The sequence below is a fragment of the Erinaceus europaeus genome, chromosome 3 (genome assembly GCF_950295315.1).
Source record: "Erinaceus europaeus chromosome 3, mEriEur2.1, whole genome shotgun sequence".
Lineage (NCBI taxonomy): Eukaryota > Metazoa > Chordata > Mammalia > Eulipotyphla > Erinaceidae > Erinaceus > Erinaceus europaeus.
In genome coordinates, this window is record NC_080164.1 from 22,169,959 (window position 1) to 22,188,034 (window position 18,076).

Here is an 18,076-nt window from a genome sequence, read left to right on the forward strand (position 1 = left end):
TTTTTTTTAGATTTTATTTATTTATTGATGAGAAAGAAAGATAGGAGGAGAGAGAGAAAAAACCAGATATCACTCTGGTATATGTGCTGCCGGGGATTGAACTCGGGACCTCATACTTGAGAATCCAATGCTTTATCCATTGTGCCATTTCCCGGACCACTGAAATTTGATTCTTACACAATACTTTTGTAATATATAAATGTTGAATGATTTTTTTTTAAAATTTTTAAATAGAGCACTGCTCAGCTCTGGTTTATAGTGGTGTAGGTCATTGAACCGGGGACTTTGGAGCCTTAAGACATGAGCGTCTATTTGTAGAACCATTATGCTGTCTACTCCTGCCCTTAAATGATTTTTTAATTTTGGATTTTTTATGTACCAACTATGGTACTTTACTGTCGATTATAAACCATTAATCCTCCCAACAGAGGAAAAAAAAAAAGAAACTAATGTAAAAGCTATGACTGTAAAACTCTCCAAAGAAAATAAAATAAAGGAGATAGGGGCCAGGCAGTGGTGCACCTGGATAAGTGGACACACTACAGTGTGCAAGGACCCTGGTTCAAGCCCCTGGTCCCTGCCTGCAGGGGGGAAAGCTTCCCGAGTGGTGAAGCAGGACTGCAGGTGTCTCATTGTCTTCCTCTGTCTCCTCCTACCCCCTCAATTTTCCTCTGCCTCTATCCAATAATAAAAAACATAATAAATAATGATAAAAATGAAAATAAAGGGAAAAACTTCATGACATTGGATTTGGCAGTGCTTTTTTAGCTACACAGCAAAGACAGTCAATTTATCTTATTAAAATGAAAGCTTATGTGGATTAAAGGGCATTTTTAACAGACTAAAAGGCAAACCACCAAATAGGGTATTAGCAAGATCACACATTGAGATATATGTAGAGAGAATTAATATCCAAAGATATTTTACAATTCAATAATACCAACCAGATTAAAGGATGGGCAGGGGGAATTTGAGTAGTTAATTTGAATAGTTAATTTGAGTAGTAAAGTAATTTATATAAAAGGCCAACGCTCTCTTCAGCAGCACATACACTAAAAGTGGAACAGCACAGAGATTAGCATGGCTCCTGTACAAGGGTAACTCACATTGGTGAAGTCCTCCATTTTTTAAAAAGCATACAAATGGCTAGCAAGCATCTAAATAAGTGCTCAACATTGCCAATTATTTGGAAATACAAATTGAAACCACAGTGGGATGCCACCCCACAACCATATGATGGCTGTTATGTATTAAAGTCATGCATACTCATGGGAATATGGGAAATTAGAACGGTTTTACATTGTAGGTGGGGGGTGTGTTAAACGGTCCATTTTCTGTGTCAGTTCCTTAAACAGTTAAATAAAATCTCACATCTCGGTCTTTATCAAAAGGATTAATAGCAGGGTCTTGAAGAAATACACAATCTGTAGGAATGTGGTGCATTGTGTTCAGAGCATTATTTCCAGTAGTAGAAAGGTAGATGCCACCTAATGTTAATTTACAGATAAATGAGTAAAATGTGGTATGTAATTCAATGGAATGTTAGTTTTAAAAAGGGAGGAAAATTCTGGGTCCTGTTACAGTACCTATGAACCTTGACGGCACACTCAGTATAAATGTGCTAGATGCAGAGAACCAATGTGTGACTCCACTCACATGAGGGACTTAAGAGTCAGTGTCTCCATAGAAAATTCAGTAGAAGGGTAGTTCGCAGGTTCTAGAGGGATAGATTTGGGAAGAGGGAGTTAGTTTCTTGTCATAGGTTGAGCCTTGCAAAGTGAAAAGTGTTGTTTGTTGGTTGGTGAAAAAGTTGATGTTTGCTGAACAGTGTGATGTGCATAATGCCACTGAATTGTGCGCTTCAGAGTGGCTATATTCTCTCTCTCTGTGTGTGTATTCTGTTTATGCATATTTTACTACAGTTTTAAAATAACCACAAATGGTCACCTTTCTGGAGACTGATCTCTGGATTCTGTTCTCTCCCATAGCACTAACTCTATGCTTGTCTGTTGCACTACATTCCTACAGATTACAGTATATTTTCAATGATTCTTAAAAAGATCTGTTTGTATCCAACAACGACAACAATAATAACTACAACAATGAAACAACAAGGGCAACAAAAGGGAATAAGTAAATTAAAAAAAAAAAAAGATCTGTTTGCTGGGTGGCACATCCCGTATGGCACATGTGCCACTGTGTGTGAGGACCTGCAGGCAGGTGGGGGAGCTTCACAAGCTAAGGTCCAATGCTGCAAATTGTGCGCTCTCAAAAGATTTTATTTGTTCATGAGAAGTGATAGGAGAGAAAGAACCAGACATCACTCTGCTGGTACATGTGATGCTGGTGATTGAACTCGGGACCTCATGCTTGAGAATACAATGTCTTATCCACTGCACCACCTCCCGGATCAGTCATATCTCTCTCTCTCTCTCTCTCTCTCTCTCTCTCTCTCTCTCTCTCTCACACACACACACACACACACACACACACACACACACACACCTAGAGTACTGCTCAGCTCTGCCTTGTGGTGTGTGTGTTGTGTGTGTCTTTGTGTTTGAACCTGGTAGGCATGCCTCAGGCATGAGAGTCTCTGCATAACCATTATGCTATCTAGCCTCCACCCACACAGGTATTTCTCCCTCCAAATTTTTCTTTGCTTTTTTTTTTTTTTTTTAGTAGAAACAGGCTACTGGGAGCAGTGAGTTTATGTAGGCAATGAGCCCTAGTAATAACTGGTGACAGAGAGAGGGAAAGAGAGACAGAGACAAAGTATTTGATATTGGGCTTTGACATTGGGACCTCATGATCGAGAGTCCAGCACTATATACTGCATCAACTCTTGGGCTGCTGCATTATTTATTTATTTTATTTTATTTATTTATTCCCTTTTGTTGCCCTTGTTGTTTTATTGTTGTAGTTATTATTGTTGTTGTCGTTGTTGGATAGGACAGAGAAATGGAGAGAGGAGGGGAAGACAGAGAGGAGGAGAGAAAGATAGACACCTGCAGACCTGCTTCACCGCCTGTGAAGCGACTCCCCTGCAGGTGGGGAGCCGGGGTTCGAATCGGGATCCTTATGCCGGTCCTTGTGCTTTGCGCCACCTGCGCTTAACCCGCTGCGCTACAGCCCGACTCCCTGCTGCATTATTTTTTATAACCAGAACACTGCTCAGCTCTAGTTTATGGGGTGCCAGGGATTGAACCTGGGGCCTGGGAGTCTTTTGTTTGACCATTATGCTATTTTCCTGGCTCTAGTTTTCTTATTTATTTATTTTCCCTTTTGTTGCCCTTGTTGTTTTTGTTATTGTTGTAGTTATTATTATTGTTACTGATGATGTCACATGGTGACATGTGCACTCAACGAGGTGTGCCACCCCTCTCCGCCAATTTGTCTTTAATGAATGTGCTGTGTGCACTTGCTAGGAATATGTTCTACTCTTGATAGATAGGGTAGTTTATGGGTGACATTGGTTGATGGTGCTGCTCAGTCTCTTAGAGCTGAGCCTGCGTTGTGTCCACTTATTCTGTCAATTACTGAGAGGAATGAAACCTTTAGTTGTAATTATATTGAAAAATTCCTAGTTCTCCTTTGAGTTTGATTTTTACTTTTTTTCTAGACTTTTAAAACTTAAAAAAAATTTTTTAATTATCTTTATTCATTGATTGGATAGAGACAGTCAGAAATCGAGAGGGAAGGGAGGAATAGAGAAGGTGAGAGACAGACAGAAAGACACTTGCAGCACTGCTTCACCACTTGTGAAGCTTTCCCCCTGCAGGTGGATTTAAAACTTTATTATTTTTAAAATTTTATTTCCTTTTGTTGCTCTTGTTTTTTGAAATTATTTATTTATTCCTTCTTTTTTTTAAGACTTATTTATTTATTTCCTTTTTGTTGCCCTTGTTGTTTCCATTGTTGTTGTAGTTATTGTTGTTGATGAAGTTGTTGTTGTTGGATAGGACAGAGAGAAATGGAGAGAGGAGGGGAAGACAGAGAGGGGGAGAGAAAGATAGACACCTGCAGACCTGCTTCATCGCCTTTGACTGACTCTGCTGCAGATGGGGAGCCGGGGGCTGGAGCAGGGATCCTTACACTGGTCAAATATGTGTTTGTTTGTTTATTATTTAACCGGCATAAGGGTCCTTGCATTGGATCGACCTTCTCGTGGTGCATCCCGTGAGGACCCATTCATTGGGGAAACTGACGATCCTTCCTAGCCGACTGAATCCACATGGATCCCAGTCACTTTCAAAGCCAGCAACAAGCAGCTCCTGACAGCTTTCAACTTGACCTGTTGACTGGCTACGGAAGAAGGGCAAACGCTAGAAGAAGAAGAAGGGTCCTTGCTCTCTGTCTTCCCCTCCTCTCTCCACTTCTCTCTGTCCTATCCAACAACGAGGGCAAAGGGAGACAGGAAGAGAAACCCTGCAGCACTGCTTCAGCACTCATGTAGCTGTCGCGCTCCCCACCCCCCCTTGCAGGAGGGGCCGGGGACTTGAACCAGGGTCCTTGCTCATTGTGCTGTGTACATTCAGTCAGCTGCATGATTGCCTGCCTCCTTGAGTGTGTTTAAAACGCTGTGTTTTAGGGGCTGGGAGGTGGACTCGCTAAGGGTAAGGACTCAGGTTCAAGCTTTCTTACTCCACCTGCAGGGGGGAGACTTCGTGGGCAATAAATCAGTGTTGCCCTCTCCCTCTCCTTCTCTTTCAGTTTTTCTCTCTAGCCAAGAAAGGTAAATAAATAAAATATTTTAAAAAGCACTTTTAAAATTTGTTGTAATCTATTTTCATTAGGATATGTAGACCATTTGAATTTATTACAGTTACTGGTATTTTGATTTATGGGTTATTTCTGTGCTTTTTCAATTTTATGGTGAGTCTAAACATTAGATTGTTTTAGTTTTTGTTTCCATTTTTCCTGGTAGGTTATTTGATTTGTGTTGTTATTTTGCTTTGATTTGTCTGCTGTTTTTGACTATTTTTGTTTCTTGTAGTTGGCAGGGAGTGATTACAGTACACAGTCTAATGAAAATCAACATTTGGCCACCTTGAAATTTCACGAGCTTTCTGCCATAACTCTAACCCTCCTCTTTTAAACTGTATCTGAATTACTTAATACATCCGTGGGATTGTTGCAAGGCATGACGTATTTTTCTGTTTGTGACAATACACACATTGAAAACCCTGCTAGACAGTGTCCAGTGTTCTTAAGAACTGAAATGATGATTTTTTTTGTTTGTTTACCCACCTATTTATGTGGCTTTTACTCATTCCTTACAGTATTGAAATAATTTACCATCTGTTTCATAAACTTCCTTTTGCAGTTTATGGAGCAGAATTGCTGACAAAAGTTTTCCCTAATATTTTTTTCATCTGAGAAGGTCTATTTTTTTTTAACCTCCATTTTCTGTTTTTAAGACTTATTTTTTATTTTTATTTGTTAATTCATGATAGAGTGTGAGGGTCTGGGGAGAGACTGAGAAAGTATGAGTGAGCATCACTATGGATTACGTGACACTGGGTTTCAAGCTCAGCACCTCATACCTTGACAGTCGAGTGCCTTATCCACTGTGCCACTTCATTGGCACCTTCTATTTTTTGGAGTGTGAGGCCTTTGCACCTGCATGATTCTGCCCCTTCTGGTGAACTCTTGTTTCTTTTTAAATTTAAAGGTAGACAGTAGTGACACCAGTGCCAGGGTCTTGAATCTGGGTCCTTATACATGGTAAAGTGTGTATTCTATTGGGTGAGGTACCCCCTGACCATTCTTTTTTTTTTTTTAAAAAAAAGTTTATTTATTTGCAAAGGGGATGGGGGAGAGAATGAACATGAACCAGATCATCGTTCTGGCCTATGTTGTGTGAGGCCTGGCTGGAAGGGGGGGGAGGGGAGGGGGACTGGACACTTGCCAGTCCAGTGCTCTGTCACTAAACCATCTTCCCAGCCCCCCCCCCCAAATTCTTTATTCTTCACTACTGAGTATATCTTTGTTATATATTGTTGGTATCTTCTAATTCTGCTTTTAAAAACCCCTTCTGTTTCATTTGGTTTAAATCTCCCCTGCTTAACACTGCGTTCTATTTACATAACCACTATATTTACATAACCACTGCCGTCTATTTACATAAATCACTTTTATATTTACATAAAGCACCACCTTCCCTCCAGGGCATTGGTGGTTTAGTGGTAGAATTCTCTCCTGCTCCACCCCCTCTTCTTGTCACACCCTGATCCTCTCCTTGTCGTACCCTGATTTTCACCAGTCACTTTTCTCTCCACCCTCTCTGCGTCACATCCTGTTCACACCCTACTTGGGAAGTATATATAAAGACAACATTGTTCGTTTTAGTTAGTTGTTAGTTTAGTCTAGGTTGGTATAGATTGCGCTGCGTCCTGCATGAATAAAGAGATACTGCGTACAGCTCAACCATGAGTCCCTGGTCGTCTGTCTCGAAGCTCAGCCCGGCAATATATAGGTTTTTCCCCTTTAGTAAAGAAATATATTTTCGTGGTCCAGGAGGTGGCACAGTGGATAATAAAGCCATGGACTCTCAAGCATGAGTTCCTGGGTTCAAGCCCCGGCAGCACATGTGCCAGAGTGATGTCTGGTTCTCTCTCTCTCTCATGAATGAATAAAAAAAATCTTTAAAATAGAAAAACATTTTTTCTACTGAAATCCCAGTGTTTTAACGATATATGTGATTTTAGTAGACTTCATACTTGCCTGTGATAGCTTGTTATTTCCTCCTGGGTTTGTTTTTGAGATGCTTTATTTTGGTAGTGTTCTGGAGCATATTGTGTCTGCTGTGAATTTATAACCTGTTGTTTTTGTCAAGTTTCTGCTACCTAAAAAGTGTATCTAATGCAAGTCATTAGTGCTAGTCGGAGGCTGTACTGCACCTGCCTCCTCTGTTCCCTCCGTCTTCTGATTTCCTAAGTAAAGTCACTGTGCACAGCCACACCTTTTTTTTACTTTGGCTGCTTTTGTGCTGGACTGGCAGAGGTATGTGGATAATTATGAGAGAGGCATGGGAGTCGGGTGGTAGTACAGCAGGTTAAGTACAAAGTGCAAGGACCGGTACAAGGATCCTGGTTCGAGCCCCCAGCTCCCCACCTGCTAGGGAGTCGCTTCACAAGCGGTGAAGCAGGCCTGTAGATGTCTATCTTTCCCCCCCTTTCTGTCTCCCCCCCCTCTCCATTTCTCTCTGTCCTATCCAACAACAATGACATCAATAACAACAACAACAGTCACTACAACAATAAAACAACAAGGGCAACAAAAGGAAGTAAATATTTAAAAAAATTATGAAAGAGGCACTAGATATCCTTGAAGCCTTAAAGTTTTTCCTCTATTCTCTGCTTGAATATGTGTGTGTGTGTGTGTGTGTGTGTATATATGTATGTGTATTTTGCCATCAGGGTTATTGCTGGGGCTCAATTCCAACACTATGAATCTACCACTCTATGCGTCCCCCCCCCTTTCTACTTTATTTGACAGAATAGAGAGAAATTGAGAGGAGATAAGAGAGGGAGAGAGAAATACATCTGCAGACTTGTTTTACCATTGCTGAAGCTTCCTCCATGCTGGTGAGGAGCTGGGGCTCAGCTTTGTGCATGGTAATGTGTGCCACCACCTGCCCCCTAATTTTGTACTTTATTCATTAAGTTTATATTGTACAGTATTAAGTCAAAGTACATGGATGTACTTTGCATACGACTTAATATTAGCATTATTTAATTTTCATAAAATTATAATTTCCCTTTATTTTCAGTCTTTTTCTTGAGAAGTTTTTTTTTTAATTAATTAATTTTCCCCCCTTTTTTTTGTTGCCCTTGTTTTTTGTTGTAGTTATTATTGTTGCTATTGCTGTTGTTGTTGGATAGGACAGAGAGAAATGGAGAGAGGAGGGGAAGACAGAGGGGGAGAGAAGGACAGACACCCGCAGACCTGCTTCACCGCCTGTGAAGCGACGCCCCTGCAGGTGGGGAGCTGGGGGCTCGAACCCGAATCCTTAAGCCGGCCCTTGCACTTCGTGGGCTTAACCCGCTACGCTACCGCCCGACTCCCGAGAAGTTGTTTTAAATAAATTTCACTTTATAAATTTGTAAAGCAAAAAAAAAAAGTTGATGCTAAATAGTTTATGCTAAAACGCTATTTTAATTAACTAATTAATTAGTTAATTAATTAAATTTCCCCTCCTGGGTTATCGCTAAGGCTCAGTGCCTACACTATGAATCCATTGTTCCTGGGGACTCTTTTCCCCCTCTGTTGCCCTTGTTTATCGTCATCATTGTTATTATTGTTGCTGTCTTTGTTGGATAGGAAAGAGAGGAATTGAGAGAGGGGGAGAGAAAGATAGTCACCTGCAGACCTGCATCACCCGTGAAGCCATCGCCTCCGGCGCCCCCCCCCCCCCCCCCCCCCCCCGCAGGTAGGGAACCGGGGGCTTGAATTGGGATCCTTAATGCTGATGCTTGTGCTTTGCACCGTGTGTGCTTAACTCGCCACGCTACCGCCAGCCCCCCTGGATTTCTTTTTAAAGGTAGACTTGAGAGATTTAATTTAATTTAAATATAGCTTGTGTGCTATTAATGTTATTTGCAACTTAGTAATGACAGTTTTGAATAGTATCTTTGTGAAAGCTACAATTAATGTAATAGAAATAATAACTGTAGTTCCAAATGCATCACTATACAGATTTCAGAAACTTGTTTTTTTTTTTTTTTTTTTTTTAGTGAGAGACATATTCAATAGTAGGCTCCATCTTTTTTTTAAAAATGTCATTTATAAAGTTAGTTTCTTTATTGTATATGAGAGAACCTGCCACATCGAAGAGCTTCTCTCTCCTGGGTGCCTGTGGTGCTGGGGATGAACTGAATTGAGAACCTCATGCATACAAGTCCAGCAGTGCTCTGCCTGTTCTCTGGTATCACTACGGTGCCATCTATACTAAAAAAAAAATGTTAGCATTTGTTTTTCATTGTGAAACCTGTGCAGTTTTCCCTCTTCCTCCCCCCTTCCTCTTCCTCCATCTTCATGAATGAATGAATGAAGGAATCCATTCTTTCATTTTTGCTATGCAGAGATTCACTTTTTAGTCAGATAGAACTGAAATTAGAGTGTTCTGTCTTTGCCCTTATTGCTTATTACATAAGAAGAGTTTTTTTTTCTCCCCCAAATGTGTTAGAAGTGAAATATTCCACAAAACAGCCCTTCTTAGCTGCTGGCTATTCTTTCTTCACTGCGATATAGACCTTGTCTAGAGGCAGATCAGAAATCTCACTTTGAGCTTGGTGCCCAACTACATTAGCAAGCATTTTTATTATTAAGATCTCAGACTGAGTAAAAGGGTCCAAGAAAAGTGTGTTGTGGGTCAAATAGTCTTGCTCTCAGAATTTATGTTGGTGATGGTGCTCTGCTTTTCTTTCTCTTTTATAAATAAATATTTAAATGTCTCTGCATGGAAACTTAGAATGTGACTTTGTTTGTTAACTAAATCATTGTAGTCACTTGCCTAACTCATGTCAGAGCCATGAATGGATGGATGTTTCCATATATTTGACCATGATATTACTGCAGGCTGGTATTTGTGCTTGGGAGGTCTCTGAAGAAGACAAGAAGAAGGCTAGACTGTTTGCTCAGATGTGTTACCTTGAGTTTTAGTATCGCATGATTTGCCTTAAGAGGTTCAGAAAGCAGTGTGTGTGTGTGTGTGTGTGTGGGGGGGGGCGGTAGTAGTGCAGCGGGTTATGCGCACATGGCGCAAAGTGCAAGGACCGGCGTAAGGATCCCTGTTCAAGCTCCCGGCTCCCCTCTTGCAGGGGGGTCACCCCACAAGCGTTGAAGCAGGTCTGCAGGTGTTTATCTTTCTCTCCCCTGCCTGTCTTCCCTCCTCTCTCAATTTCTGTCTGTCCTATCCAACAACAAAGACATCAATGACAAGAATAATAATAACCACAACAATGTTAAAAAAAAAAAAGGGCAACAAAAGGAGAAAAAAAAATACCCTTTGGGAGCAGTGGAATTGTGGTGCAGTCACTAGCAATAACCCTGGAGGCAAAAAAAAAGAAAGAAAAAAGCAAACAAGCGGTGTGAGGACTGATGAAGTGTACGAGGCGGTCAGAAACGGCATAACCGATTTTTTCCCTACATTTCCTTTTTTTTTTTTAAATCCTTATTTATTGGTTAGAGACAACTAGAAATTGAGAGGGGAGGGGGTGATAGGAAGGGAGAGAGACATTTGTAGCCCTGCTTCATCACTCACAGAGCTTTCCCTCTGCAGGTGGGGACCTGGTGCTCGAACTTGGGTTCCTGCGCACTGTAACGTGCTCTCAACCAGGTGCGCCACCACCTGGCCCCTTTTCCTACAATTTTTATGCAGAAATGCATCATGACTTCTGACAGTCCAATAGCTCACGTGGATAGTACACTGCTCTGCTGTGATGAAGACCTCGTTTTGAGCCTAGCCTCCACCTCATTGAAAGACACTTTGGTGCTGTTCTCTTTCACTCACTCTCAGTGTTCTCTGTTTCTGTCACAACAAATGAAAAGGTAGGGAAAGAGAAAGGGACTGGGGGTGGCGTACCTGGTTAAGGAGCAAGGTTCAAGCCTTTGGTCCCTACCTGCAGGGGGAATGTTTCACATGAAGCAGGAGTGCATTTATCTCTCTGTCAATCACTCTCTCCCCTCCCTTTCAGTTTCTGTTCTATCAAATAAAATAATGCTCCAAGTCATTAATTGTCAGGGAAATGCAAATAAAGACAATAATGAGATGTCTCCTCACTCCTGTGAGAATGTCATACATCAGAAAAGGTAGCAACAACAAATGCTGGAGAGGTTGTGGGGACACAGGAACCCTCCCGCACTGCTGGTGGGAATGTCAATGGGTCCAACCCCCCGTGGAGAGCAGTCTGGAGAACTCTCAGAAGGCTAGAAGTGGACCTATCCTATGAGCCTACAATTCGTCTCATGGGGGTGTATCCTAAGGGACCAAACCCACCCATCCACAAAGATGTGTGTATACCTATGTTCATAGCAGCACTATTTGTAACAGCCAAAACCTGGAAGCAATCCAAGTGTCCAACAACAGATGAGTGACCTAGTAAGTTATGGAATATATACATGATGGAATATTATTCAGTTGTTAAAAATAGTGAATTCACCTTTACCTCATCTTGGATGGAGCTTGAAGGAATCATGTGAAGTGAGATAAGCCAGAAGGAGAAGGATGAATATGGGATGATCTCACTCATAGAAGTTGAAAAATAAGAACAGAAGGGAAAACACAAAGCAGAACTTGGACTGGGTTTGGTGTATTGCACCAAAATAAAGGACTCTGGGCTTGGGGGTGGGGGTGGGGAATGTTCAGGAACACGATGGCACAGGAGGACCTAGTGGGAGTTGATTTTTATGTGAAAAGCTGAGAAATCTTACACATGTACAAACTACTGCATTTTACTGTTGACTATAAACCATTAATTTCCCCCAAAGAGGGAAAAAAATAAAAAAAAAAATCTTTAAGAAAAGTTCATTAAAAAAGGGAAACAGTGTTGAATTTTTTATTATTCCCAATTTGTCAGTTTCTAGTGATAGTCATTCTATAAATGGAATCCCTAGTTTGTTAGTTAATCAAGCACATTTCTAAAATAATAAAACAAAATTCGTAGTTTGTTTTGAAAGATTTTGTAGTCTTCTGTGAGACATTTCTGTTTTTCCTCCCTCAGTTTACTGTGTGTATAAGGCTAGTTCATTTAGCAGATTTGATAGTATATTTTTACTTTTTATGACCCTGGGGATGATCCCCATACCTCACACACGCATAGTACCATTGCTTAGCAATACCCCGGCAGATTTTATTCTTTTTATTTTTTGAGAGACATGATAAGAGAGAAGCAAGGGGGCCTGCCCTCAGCACCCTGCAGGGCACTGTCCAGAGTGCTGCCCATGTCTCCCATATTCTGCCTTGGCTCCTACCGTGCTCTCTCCACCTGATGACCTATTTCTTCAGTCCATATTTAATTGAATTTTGAAGCTGTATAGGTTTATACATAGTTTTGCTCTGAATCACTCAGTTTTTTATTTTTGCTTATGGTTTTACCTAGAGATTGGAAGTGCTAAGTAAATATTCCTTTTTATTGAGACTTTTCTTAAATGCAAATGTATATTTCAAATTTGCAGATCTGGAAGCAGAAATTCCATGAACTTTTTTTACAAGAGAGAAGGGAGGAAGGGGGGGTGGGAAGAAAGGAGGGACAAGGAAGAATGAGAGAAAACCACAGCATTATTGTGACATGCAATTGGGCTGTTGAAAACTGAATAGTGTGCTGCTTCCCATGTTTGAGCCTGGTCTCCACTACAGTGAAGGAAGCTTCAGTGGCATGTGTGCATGTGTGTGTGTGTGTGTGTGTCTGTGTGTGTGTGTTTGCGCGTGCGTGCCTGCCTGCCTGCCTCTATCAAAGAAAAAGAAAGCAATTGGTTGGGGGATTTTGGACCTGGGACTTCATGCTTGCAGTCGGACACACTACCTGCCATAGACCTCCCCCGCCCCCTCAGGAGCTTCATGAAATTTTTATGTAGATAAGTTAATTCCTAGTCAGTTATTTAGCTATGGTCACAGTCAATCTATTAGAACTCAAGAGATCATTTCCTAGCTATAGATTGAAGAGTAGGATTCAGATTTATTTCTATTTTTCTGTTTTTCTATCATTGTAAATAGGAGCACTAATAGTAACAGACGAACTGTAGCCATGTTGGGAGATATGGGGTAAGGTGTACCGACTGGCATGCAGGGCTGCTCCCAGAGCGCCTTCTCTAAGGCGGCAGAATTTCATGATAGCTCATACTTTCAAGTCTTATTAGAGAGACAGTGTTGCAGAATAACAACATTAATCTTCTTGTAAATTTAAATGTAGAAACTGATCTTTTACTATTTTTTTGTTATTATACTTAAATCTGCCTGCTAGCTATCTTCTTTTTTTTTAAAAAGATCATTATTTATCGAGAGAGATATAGAGAAAGCGTCAAGAGCACAGCTCGACTCTGGCTTATGGTGGTACTGGGGATCACACCTGTGACCTCAGGGTTGAAGTTCTTTTGTATCACCATTATCCTGTCTTCTCAGCCCCCGTTAGTATTTTTTTATAAGAGTTCTTAAAATTCTACTCTCTAGCAGCCCATGGGGTGACACAATGGATAAAGTACTGGACTCAAAAAGATGTGGGGTCCTGTGTTCAGTAGTTGGCATTTCATGCGCTCACATCTGGTTGGTTCTTTCTCTTTCATGTTAATCAGTAAACCTTAAAAAACAAAACAACAACCCCCCCAAAGAAACCAAAACCTCTATTATTTTAACTTAGTTTGAGAAAAATTTGGCTCAAGTATTCATTTCATTTTCCATTAAAATATTCATTATTTTTACTATTATTATTTGGTGTTAAGTCAGGTATATACCTGGTCAGGTTTTCCAAATGTAAAGAGAGAAATAGAGGGATAGAGGGTAAGACAATATATCCACAGCTTCCTCCAGTGCTCTGGGGACTGGGCTTGAACCTGGGTCTAATGCATGGCAAGTTAGGTCTCTTCCCTGGTGAGCTGTCTTGCTGACCCAAAATAATCTTTGGATTTTGACTAGAAGCCTTCAGGGGCATGGTTCGGGAGGTGGCACAGTAATAAGGTTTTGGACTCTCAAGCATAAGGTCCTGAGTTCAGTCCCCGGCAGCACATGTGCCAGAGTGATGTCTGGTTCTTTCTCTCTCCTCCTATCTTTCTCATTAATAAATAAATAAAAGCTTTACAAAAATTTATATAAAAAAAAAAAACAGAAAGCGTCAGGGGATCAGGCATCACTGTGGGCAAGGACCCAGGCTTCAGCCCCACCTGTTGGGGGAAAGCTTCATGAGTGGCGAAGCAGGGCCATAGGTGTCTCTCTGTCCCCACCCCCCAGTTGCTCTGTTTAACAAGAAAGGAAGGAAGGAAAGAAGAAAGAGAAGCTTCCATGAACATTGATCTTCAGTGATAATTTGTTTTTTCTCAGTAGTATTTGAACTAGAGACCTTATTTCTGAATACTTCTCTCTATTTAGATTATAGATTTTCCCATAATCATCACATATAAATACCCTCACACCTTTGACTTAATCACCTAGAAATTATTTGTGCTGATTGTAGCTTCCTAAATTTTGCACTCAGTAAACACTGAATATTTAAAAAATTGTTATGAATACTTTTAACTATGAGAGTATTCCTAAGTCATTTACCCAGTTGCACCTATTTAAAATATTTTCTAGCTGGTAATATATTTCTACATGTTCATATGTATTATTGGATTGTTGGGAAAGCCACAACATTTTTGTAAAGAAAAGAAGAATATGTTACGAGTTTCCTTGCAACCCAGTAATTTTGTTGTATTGAAAATAGGCTGCATATACCATGCCCCTCCTATCCTATGTTTGTTTGTCAAATTAATATTTTTGTAACTGCAATATAGTTGTCACAGTTTGATTTCACATTGGCATTTTGTCTATAGTACATATTACAGTTTAATCAGTTCTAATAATGTCCATTAGAATAATATTTTCCCCCAGTTCAGGATCTATACTGTATTTAATTGCTGTGTAAATGTTCTAGTGGGTTATTGGCATTAAGGTCTAACTGTTGAAAATTTCTTTTAACAGCTAAACCGGGTGGACAAGTGAAATGCCAGTATATTTCCGCTGTGGATAAAGTTATATTTGTGGATGATTATGCAGTAGGGTGTAGGAAGGACCTCAATGGAATTTTGTTGTTAGATACTGCTCTGCAAACGCCAGTTTCAAAGCAGGATGATGTGGTTCAGCTTGAATTACCTGTTACAGAGGTAAGTTGAAATAAGTATCAATATACTTTTCTGGACAGTGTAATTTCAGACCTGTTAGTTGTTAAATTAGGTAACCTTTTAGGACATTTCTAGATATTTCTATAAAACCCAAGATTTGGCTTATTAACCATACCTTTGCTCAATGGCTTATCTTTGTAGAATCAATTGATGTTTGTTGTATTTTAGTGTGACCTTGGCATGTTTAATCACTAAGGGAAAAAAATGACTTAAATAGGAGTTTTTGGCAGTGTAGAGGAAAGTTTTATTTTATATTAATTTTTAAAATTTATTTTCCCTTTTGTTGCCCTTGTTGTTTTATTGTTGTAGTTATTATTGTTGTTGGATAGGACAGAGAAATGGAGAGAGGAGGGGAAGTCATAGAGGGGGAGAGCAAGATAGTCACCTACAGACCTGCTTCACTGCTTGTGAAGTGACTCTGACTCTCCTGTAGGTGGGGAGCCGGGGGCTGGAACCGGGATCCTTACGCCTGTCCTTGGCGCTTTGCACTTAACCCGCTGCGCTACCATCCAACTCCCAGAGGAAAGTTTTCTGACCCCTGTGCTTAGCTCCCATTTTGTTAGCCCGGAACAGCTGTTCCAGGCCTCACTATTTCACAGTATTGGGGGAAGGGAGGTCAAGATGCCTGCGTAGTACCCTGGCGTGGCCCTCCCCTTCTCTTGCTCCTTCCTGTCTCCCTCTCTTCCTTTCTCTTCTGACCCTCATCCTCCATCTTCATTCCTTCTTGTTCTCTTTCACAAACTCTCACACAGCCCTTTTCATTTTTTAAAATTAATTATTTATTTTTCCCCTTTTGTTGCCCTTGTTGTTTTACTGCTGTCATTGTTGGATAGGACAGAGAGAAATCCAGAGAGGTGGGGAAGACAAGAGAGGGAAAGAGAAAGATAGACACCTGGAGACCTGCTTCATCGCCTGTGAAGCGAACCCTCTGCAGGTCGGGAGCCGGGGGCTTGAACTGGGATTCTGATTCCGGTCCGGTCCGTGTGCTTTCCACCATGTGTGCTTAACCCGTTGCTCCACCGCCCGGCTCCCATACCTTTTCATTTTTAATCCACAGGCCTGAATTTATTCAAATGATCATAGCAGGCTGAACAGGGAAACTGGGAAGCTGTTGACTATTTAAAAAAAAGCAATAAATAATTGTCAGCAAGCAGTAATTTTTGCTGAGTACAGTGTGTCTCTCTGTGTGTGTTTGTTTACTCCAGTTTTTATTCACAAATAAACCTAATGACTGAAATCAAACATGCTAGAAGTTTGATTTTTGAGAACAGTGACTTTTTTGTCATCAAACATCTAGTTCTGAGGGTCAATCTGAAATCTTGGGTGAGGGTTAATCAGTGCTGTTTGTATTTAGCATTTTTCCTTTAAGGAATTCAGACAAAGTAATACATCTGGTAACGTATATATGACATATATACTCATTCTACAGTGAAAGATGTCAAATGGTCGAGGCTTTATAAAGAGCTACAGAATTAGAATGAATATTTTTATATGTATGTGAAATTGACTCTTAAGTCAGTATTTATCCCACTGCCCTGAATGAAATGTCAGGTATTTTACTGACTTCCAGAGCTTCCCTACCTTGCTTGTTGACTATTAATGTTTAATGCCGATCTTCTTTCTTTGCTTCAATAACTACCTCTCTGCTTATATAATACTGTTTGTAGACCTGCCACCATCCTAGTCATCGTATACTGTACCTCTTAAATTTAAAGTATGGTGTCCTAGGTTTGGTTGGATCAGTGTAGATCTTTATATTGACCATTTATGTCTGTCTAGACAGTTATTCATTGGTTTTTTTTTTTAATTGTCACCATGTTTTCAGTAGGGCTTGACACTGCCACTGTAGACACACCTCGTTGCTGGCAGCCTTTCTTTTCTCTTCTCTTCTCTTCTCTTCTTTTCGTCCTTTTCTAATTGATTTGATAGGACAGAGAGATACTGAGAGGAGAGGAGAGACAAAGAGAAGTCAGTAGACATGCTCTGCTGCCTGTGCAGCTCGGGAGCAGCGGCTCAGATCTGTGTCAGATGGTGTCCCCCTGCCCAGTCCCCAGTTATAGCTGATCATACGAGGACGATGCAGAAGACTTTTTCATGTTATCTTCTGACATGTGAATGGTTTGCATACTTAAAGCTTACTTATCAACTTGCCTTTTTAAAATTTGCCTTTTTAAAATTTTCTTCTAGGTCAGGGGTAGATAGCGAAATGGTTATGCAAAGAGAACCTCATGCCTGCGGCTTAGCAGTCCCAGGTTAAGTCTTCAGCAACACCATAAGCCAAAGCGGATCTGTGCTCTGGTTAAAAACAAACAAACAAACAAATAAATATTTACCACTTTTATTTTTCTTGGTGGTTTAACTGTGCCCATTTTTATTTTCTATTTTGATCTGGGGTTTAAAACATCAGCCCTGTGTTGAAACTATTATGTGATGCTTTACATTGCTTTTTGCTTTATCTCATTTAATTTTGTAACAGCCCTTCAAAAGCATCATTTTATTTGTTAAAAAGAAATTAAAAGTGGTACAATTTACAATATTGTTATCAGTAAAGTAAATTTTTGAGTATCTTGGGGGTAGATAGCATAATGGTTATGCAAAGAGTCTCTCATGCCTGAGGCTCTGATGTCCCAGGTTCATTCCCCTCACACAGCCATAAAAAAAAAAATGAGTATGTGAATTTAAAATTTCTGTTTTAATTTTCTGTAATCATTTTCTTTATTTAGGCACAACAACTCTTGTCAGCATGTTTAGAAAAGATAGATATTTCTAGTACAGAGGGTTATGATTTGTTCATCGCACAGCTCAAAGATGGTTTGAAAAACACATCTCATGAGACTGCAGCAAACCACAAAGTTGCCAAGGTAAGAGGTTAATAAATATGACATTGTGTTCAAAAACTAAACACTATATCCATTTGCCTTTCTTTGCCCCCCATTCCCCACACACCCCCTCTTGGAGTTTGAGATTTGTTCTTTCCTCTAAAAAAATCAGGACCCCTAGCAGTGCCAGTCCTGTGCTCTGCCAAATCAGCTATTTCTGAAGCTATTAAAATTTGTCTTTGTGTGGAGTTGTAGCCCTCTTACTCTATGGTTTTTGTCAGTGTTTCCTTTTAATTTTTTAAAAATATATATTTTTATTTATTAGATAGAGACAGAAATTGAGAGGGAAGAGGGAGATAGAGAGAAAGAGAGACAGAGAAACA

General features: G+C 40.3%; 1 protein-coding gene and 1 pseudogene across 3 annotated transcripts in view; both read left to right on the plus strand.

Annotated features, from left to right (window-relative positions):
• BIRC6 (baculoviral IAP repeat containing 6) overlaps positions 1-18,076 on the plus strand; it is a 190,948-nt gene that overhangs the window by 23,397 nt on the left and 149,475 nt on the right. For all 3 annotated transcript variants that reach the window (XM_060186836.1, XM_060186835.1, XM_060186837.1), the window contains exons 2-3: positions 14,675-14,856; positions 17,598-17,735. In XM_060186836.1, coding sequence (XP_060042819.1) covers positions 14,675-14,856; positions 17,598-17,735 — 320 coding nt within the window. The remainder of the gene's footprint in view (positions 1-14,674; positions 14,857-17,597; positions 17,736-18,076) is intronic.
• LOC132537890 (U6 spliceosomal RNA) lies at positions 1,031-1,130 on the plus strand (annotated as a pseudogene).